The sequence below is a fragment of the Egretta garzetta genome, unplaced genomic scaffold (assembly GCF_000687185.1).
Source record: "Egretta garzetta isolate BGI_Z169 unplaced genomic scaffold, ASM68718v1 scaffold1480, whole genome shotgun sequence".
Classification (NCBI taxonomy): Eukaryota; Metazoa; Chordata; class Aves; order Pelecaniformes; family Ardeidae; genus Egretta; species Egretta garzetta.
The window spans coordinates 1,651-9,007 of NW_009258434.1; the positions used below are offsets into that span (position 1 = coordinate 1,651).

General features: G+C 44.9%; 1 protein-coding gene across 8 annotated transcripts in view; it reads left to right on the forward strand.

Annotated features, from left to right (window-relative positions):
• The first annotated feature begins 6 nt into the window (after nucleotides 1-6).
• The window catches only part of NME6 (NME/NM23 nucleoside diphosphate kinase 6), a 9,381-nt gene continuing 2,030 nt past the window's right edge, over nucleotides 7-7,357 (forward strand). The window contains exons 1-5 of one of the 8 annotated variants that reach the window (XR_004842608.1): nucleotides 23-158; nucleotides 485-645; nucleotides 912-1,089; nucleotides 4,165-4,905; nucleotides 5,631-5,773. Coding sequence is in view for 6 of the 8 variants with exons in the window: in XM_009643504.2 (XP_009641799.2) it covers nucleotides 52-158; nucleotides 485-645; nucleotides 912-1,078 (435 nt within the window). In the remaining 2 variants the exon portion in view is untranslated. Of the gene's footprint in view, nucleotides 159-484; nucleotides 646-911; nucleotides 2,937-4,164; nucleotides 5,407-5,630; nucleotides 6,104-7,357 lie in introns of those variants that run through there. The other 7 variants (XR_004842607.1, XM_035899014.1, XM_035899024.1 and 4 more) reach the window with 7 other exon arrangements.

Below are 7,357 nucleotides of genomic sequence, written 5' to 3' on the forward strand. Positions count from 1 at the left end.
TGGAGTTCATGGCCAGGTACCTGCCGTGTCCGCAGCAGAGCTGCCTGGGGTATGAGGAGGAAGCTCGCTTCGCGTTGCAGGTGGACCCTTGTCTTGGCTGAGAAATGCTTCTGCATCTGGAGGGGTCCACCTCGGCATGGGATGCCTCTCACCAGGAGGTGGTGCTTGTGGTGTACTGAGGGGGAAGGCCCTGGGCTCAGGGGTGGAGAAATGTCAGGAACTAGCTCTGCTGTGAGAACAGGAGCACTTGGTGGCGTGGCATCCCCAAAGCTTGTGGGTGTCATCGCCTAGGAGGAGGTCATTTATGCAAATGCTTTGCTTCTAAGCCGTGGTCTCAGTGTCTAGGTCTGTATTCCCTCTCAGAAAGCCCTGCATGGCAGTTGCACTTCCTTGCTTCTTTGCACTTGCTGTATTTATAAGAATGATGGAGCTGTTACCTTTTGTAACCTTACCTACTAATGCTCTTCCCCGGTCCTTTTCTCAGTGGCCCCATGTGGGCTTATATCTTGGCCCATGAGAATGCTGTCCCCTTCTGGAGATCCCTTATGGGGCCCACCAAAGTATTCCAAGCCCGCAACAGCGTCCCAGACTCCATCCGAGGAGCTTATGGCCTCACTGACACCAGGAATACTACTCATGGCTCAGGTAGACCTGTCCTTCTTGGCTGAGTGTTGGGCAAAGACTGGAGCTCGGGGAGGCGTGAATGATGGTATTTTGTCTGCATTTGCTTGCTTTCCGTTCTGGGATTCAAAGTTAATAATTTGTTTGCTCATGCAGCAAGCAGTCACACCTATCCTGGTGTGACTGAGCCTGGTGCTTTTCTTCATGGCTTCTGCCCTTCTGCTGGGAACATAGAACATATTTGCAGTGCCAGACTGGCATCTCTCATATTTTCCTCTGTTTTCTAACAGATTCACCAGCATCAGCCAGCAGAGAAATTGCCTTCTTCTTCCCAGAGTTCAATGAACAGCTCTGGTACCAGCAGGAAGAGCCACGTCTGCGCTGTGGGCAGGTGTATTACAATGCAGAGGAGCGTGTCCACTGTGTGTTCAGGGATGAAGAAACAGAGTTGACCTGAGTTACCCAGGGGTATGGTTTGCTGAGCTGGAATTAGCTGCTAGGTACATGGCTTGGGTCAGCCCCATAACAAGACATAGAGCCATGGTATTTCTTAAGGAGCGTGGGGGAGGGAAAGACGTCATGCACATTATGTTGTGCTACCTGGGATTGTGTTATTCATGCAGCATACAGGTGCTGGGGCATTTTGGGAAAAACTTCTCAAGCAGCAGTACTCCAAACTGATATAGAGGTCTAGCTATGCAGTTCACTGGTCCCTTGTGTTTATTCGGATATGAGCAGTACAGGTGAGTTCACCAAAGGGCTAGGTGGAAAGGAGGTTGCTAGTTCCGGTTAGGAAATGATTGATTTTGCTGATAGTAGGTCTCAGGTTCTTAATATTTGCTCTGTTCCCATAGTCTCTTAAGGAGAAAAGAGGAGGAAAAGAATATGAAAAAAGGAGCAGTAAGCAAGGCAATATTAACTCTCCTGTTCTTGTTTTCCTGGATCCAAGCTGAGAAAAAAGGTTGTCTTCAGTTTTGTATCATGATTTGTATCTAAGCATCTGGTGGAGGGTACAGTTCAAAGCCATTCTGAAGAGAAAAGCAGCATATCCTACTGGTTCATTTTGGTCTGGGCTACCAAGACTGCAGCAGAACTTCAAGGGGAAGCTGCAGAAAGTTGTGGAGTAGTCCGGTGCCTGTGAAGGATCTTCTGGTTTGTGCTTTTTGGATTGACTGGGGCATGAGATCAGTAGTTCTGATGAAACTGGACAGTGGCTGTTAGAGCTATGGATTTCTTGAATCCATAATAAAAGACCAGAAAAGTTAATTTGAATGCTGGTACGCAGAGGCTGTACAATTTCTGCCAGGAGCTCTTTACATTAAGCCTGTAGCAAAATGCCTAACGGCAACTGAAAGACTTCATTGTCTATAGAAGCATTGAAGCACTGAGTTCCATATTCTTTGTAAATTTTATGGACAAAGTCACTTAATTATCCAAATAATTGATTAAATTATTATACAGTGGTGCATGAGGAATTGGTTTTGAGGTATGATGCAAGATTTTAACATGCTTATTCATGTTTTCCTGTTCGATGCATTTGAAGATCTGCTGCTGTATGAGTTTCAATCTGTTTAAACTGTGCCCCTAATAGCTTCTTGCAGTGTTTGGGTTTTTTTTCGTTAAGGTGCTGTGTTTTACTGAGCAAACTTCTTGGGGATAATTTCAAATGCACTGTGTTAGTGAAGGTAACTTTGTAATGTACTTGGGGCAGCAAGTTTGTTAGCCTGACTCCCTTGTTCTGAAGCTGTGTGCCTAGCATCGATGATACTGGTTGCTAAAGCTGTTGATTGAGTCCCAAATTTACTAGTGCATTATTGTGTCACAGATCAAAGGCAAGTTACTCTTTGACTGGCTTAAGACGACTATGTGAAACGTCGGGTGTTTGATTGAAAAATGTCTAATTGTGGGAAGTGCTGCCCCAGAGTTTCCTCAGTTAAAGACATCAACATTTTTGTTCCTTCCTTACTATTATACAAGATTAAATGCAGTCCTTGTTTTGTTCCAGGTACAGATCAAAAGGGTCTGTGGAATATTTCTGCATTTTTGCATTGCTGCTTTTATTTTCACCAGCAGTATCCAGTGATGGATCTGCTCGTGATTGAGTATGTGTTTATACAAGTCTGAAATCTTTCTGTCCTTAATGCGACTGTCAGTTGATACTTCATTGATTCACTGAGCTTCTCTTAAGTTATGTGTGTTTTTCTTGTAGCTATTGACCCTTACTGTTTTTTTTCTTCACCTTTCTTCTTTATATTGTGCTTTCTTTTTTTTTGGATATTAATTTGGGATGTCATTAAATGATAATTCCTAGCTTACACTTCTCATTTTAAATGTTTCTTTTTCTCCAGTCACTTGCAGTTATTACATTTGAGGAAACTGACCCTTTTAAAATTTCAAGTACAAATAACACTGGCTTAGTGGCATAGTGTTTTCACAGAATAATTATCAGATCACAATCACCGTTACTTAGCTAGCTGTCAGTTCTTGTGTCCATATTAACATTTCTTTGGTCCACCAAGACTGTACCTGAGTAGGCATTGTCAAAACTGTGCGGTCCCGTTTCCCTAGACAGGGTGTTTATTTTGAAAATCTAAAGATGTTCTATGCACTTTATCAGGATATCTAATATTGAAATATTTGGCGTTAGATGCAGGAGATGGATAGTGTCAAATTATTTTTAATATCAAAGGAAGCCTTTGGATTTATGAGATGACAGCAGATGCTCTTTGTTTTGAGGACTCTTACGGAAGTCTTCCCCACCTCCCCCACCCCCCCCTCCTTGTAAGCGCTCAAGAAATGTTTTTTAACTTCTCCAGTGGCACTTAGCATGCGTTTTGTAGAACTCCTGGTGCCTCTCGGTCCTGTGGTGACTCACCTTTGGTTTTGTAACTTTCAATGGCTTTAATTTGAAACCATTTCTTGTACCCTTTCTCACTTTTCTTTCCTTCCCTGTCCCTTTTCTGTCTTTATAGAACAAGTTGAAACCCCTGATTTTTTTTTTTAAGAAATCTTGGTTGTGCCTAGCATACGCTACTTCTTCTCTTTCATAAAGATTTTTGGTTGCTTTATCTGAACTCCAAATATTATGCTGTAAAATAATAGAGGCAAGCTATCTGAATGCTGATTTAGCTTAAACTTTTAATGTCTGATGCTGCAACAATCTTGTGCACGGTAGACATTTGTATCTGGGTTGTTGTCTCTTCTTACTAATGCTTAGATGCCTTCTGCCTGTTTATTCACGTAGAAGCATGGTATCTTAATGTTAGACTGAAGGATGCTGAACCTACCTTGCAATTCCTGCTTTCCAGAAGTGCTCCAGTATTTCACAAAAACACTACAGTACTGTTAACATAACTTACCCCACCAGTTGCTTAGCTTCCAGGCCTCTCCTTGCACTCAGGAGATGGGACAGATTGCTGAAGAATTTCTCTAGAATGCCTTTACTCTGGAACAGATAAACATAATCCCATTTTAAATTTAAGTACTCGGCTTCAGCAACAACTTGCATTACTGATTACTTACTTTTTTCCTTTTTTTCCCTAGGTATTGTGTGAAATATGGAAGCCAGGGTTTTTATCTGAGATATTTTGGAAGGAAGGGGAGCAAATAAGGGGGAAATCTGTCTATGTGAAGATGTTTGAATGCGAAGGCAGTTCATGTCCTGGATGTGTTAGTAACTGGGATCAGGATCTGGTGAAGAGAGATGGAAACTGTTTCTGCCTGGAGCCTACCAGGGCTTTGAACGTTGTATCATGCAGATGTGGTTGTCCTGCTTCTGGACCCAAGCAAGCCCATTAAGCAAACATGGAGCGTTATCTAGGCATGAGTACAGTCTGTCGTGTTTTTTCTTGCCTGTACTTCCACCATACTGAGCCCAAGGTTAAGTTTGCTTAATAAGTCCAAGTCTAGCCCCTACCTGACCTGTCTTGGGCATAAGGTGAGAGATTGTTCATTTTCTGTGATATGGAGAAAAGAGTCATGGCCTATTTTTTTTTTCCCCTGCAGTTTGATGTTCCTATTACTCTTTGGTCTTCCTGTTCCATATATACAGAGTTTAGGTTCTTGAAGACTGAAATGCTTGGAGCTAATGGAAAGCTTTGGCTTCAATTCCTAATAAGCCAGGATATTAATGGGCCGTGATGCAAGTACAGGCAGACTTAAGTACAACAGTGTCTCCTGGTGTTAACTTTTTCCATTACTGAGAATGGAGCTGCGTATGACTTTCAATGGCAAATTGGACCTTTTGCAAAAGAGACTTGCTTTAGAGCCAGCCCTGTGACACAGGTAATAAAAATGTCTCGCAATCATCTGTCTCAGATTTGCTGTTAGAAGGCTTACATCACCTCGTGGAGGGAGGTGTTTACAAACAGCAGGTGAAGGGCAGGCAGGGCAGCTGCAGTTTGCTGCATGTAGCTGTGGTGTACTGGAGGTGTCTCGGCTATAACAGCCGATTCTGGAGAATCTTTGCACCAGCAGCTTCTTAGTGGCTTATTTCTCTCCAGGAGATCTATCCATGGTCATAGTGCTGATGTAGGAAATAGCATGGCGAGCAAATGCAGTCCAATGGTTCATTTACTATTGGTTTGAATCTGCTGGTATTGTCCACCTCTGTAACCTCCTGTGGCAGCCAGTTTCAAAAGTGTATTTAAAAAAGTGCTTATTTTTGTCTGTTTTAATCTGATCCACTACTATTTCCTCTTCCTAGTGCTGCTGGATTTCATGGAATCATAGAATAGTTTAGGTTGGAAGAGCCCTTTAGAGGTCATCTAGCCCAACACCCCCTGCAGTGAGCAGGGACATATTCAACTAGATTGGGTTGCTCAGAGCCTTGTCGCAACCTGACCTTGAATGTTTCCAGGGATGGGGCATCTACCACCTCTCTGGGCAACCTGTTCCTGATTTGGGGAACAGCAGTTCTGTGTTCATCATAACCCCTGCCTTTGTGATTTACTATAGTTAAACTCCACCTCTAGCCTTCAAGCACTAATCCAGATGTTTTTGTACTCCAGGAACATGGGCTCACTACGATACATTTAGTTCAGACTCAGACAAGATGCTATTGCCTTCCACTGTGTGATTTGAACTTCCATGAGGTCCCATTCTCAAACTCTTCCCCGAGGCCTGCTTTTCTGCCTCTTTTTTTCCTTCCCAGGTAAGGAAAATGGTAGAGACTTTCAAACTTTGAGTTTGAATTTGAAGCGTAAAGGAGGAATTCCTCTCCTCTTCCCTTTCCTCTTCCAATCCATTGGCTCCTGCGCAGCACTCTTGCAAGGCCTGAAGTTAGTCTGCTCCACAGGACGCAGCAGGAAGCAGTTAGAAGCAAATTCAGGGGCTGGGTGAAGGTGGGGAACTACAAACCCAGCTGGCTCAACAGGGCAGGACTGGCTTTCACAGGAGGTTGTGAAGGCGAGGAAGGGAGTTGGGCTGCCTGCCTGCCCCCGGGGATGCTAGCTTCCTGCCCTGCTGGGCATATTTATACATCAGGAGAAAAAAAAATTGTTGGAAAATAAATAGAAATCTTTTATAAACACAAGGAAAAGCACTTTATAAAAAATTTTTAGGCTCTGGAATGGGCTGCCCAGGGAGGTGGTAGAGTCCTCCTCCCTGGAGGTATTTAAAAGAAGGATAGATGAGGTGCTTAGGGACATGGTTTAGTGGTGGGATGTCAGGGTTAGGTTAAAGGTTGGACTCGATCTCAAAGGTCTTTTCCAACCAAAGTGATTCTATGATTCTATGAAAAGCTGATAGACAGATGTTGAAATCTTCATTGTCTCCAGCCCCTGAAGTCTTTTTGCTTATATGTTCACAAGTAACACTGGAATATAAATTGCTGGGAATCTTCCATTGTGGACCAGGTACATCACCGGGTGAATCCTCAGGTACATGATGGTAGTGGCAGCTTTCACTTCTGGGATGTGGTGGTTTGACCCTGGCTGGATGCCAGGGGCCCACCAAAGCCGCTCTGTCACTCCCCTCTTTAACCGGACAGGGGAGAGAAAAGTCAATCAAAGGGCTCATGGGTCGAGATATGGACAGGGAGAGATCATTTGTCAGTTACCATCACAGGCAAAACAGACTCAACTTGATAAAATTAATTTAATTTCTTATAAATCAAAATCAGAGAAGGAGAGGATAAAAACTGCTGATTCTTAAAACACCTTCCCCCCACCCCTCCTTTCTTCCTGGGCTCAACTTCACTCCCAGTTTCTCTACCTACTTCCCCCCCCCACCCCCAGCGGTGCAGGGGGATGGGAATAGGGCTTGGGGTCTCTGCCGCTGCTTCTTCCTCGGGAGAGCACCCTTCCCCTGCTCCAATGTGGGGTCCCTCTCACAGCAGACAGTCCTCCACAAACTTCTCCAACATGAGTCCTTCCCACAGGCTACAGTTCTTCACAAACTGCTCCAGCTTGGGTCCATCCCTCCCACGGGGTGCAGTCCCTCAGGGGCAGACTGTTCCAGCGTGGGTCCCCCGTGGGGGTCACAAGTTCTGCCAGCAAACCTGCCTTGGCATGGGCTCCTCCCCCACGGGTCCACAAAGTCTTGCCAGGAACCTGATCTGGGGCAGGCTTCCCGTGGGGTCACAGCCTCCTCCCTTCGGGCATCCACCCACTCCGGCGTGGAGTCCTCCACGGGCTACAGGTGCATATCTGCTCCACATTGGACCTCCATGGACTGCAGGGGGACAGCCTGCCTCACCATGGTCTTCACCATGGGCTGCAGGGGAATCTCTGCTCTG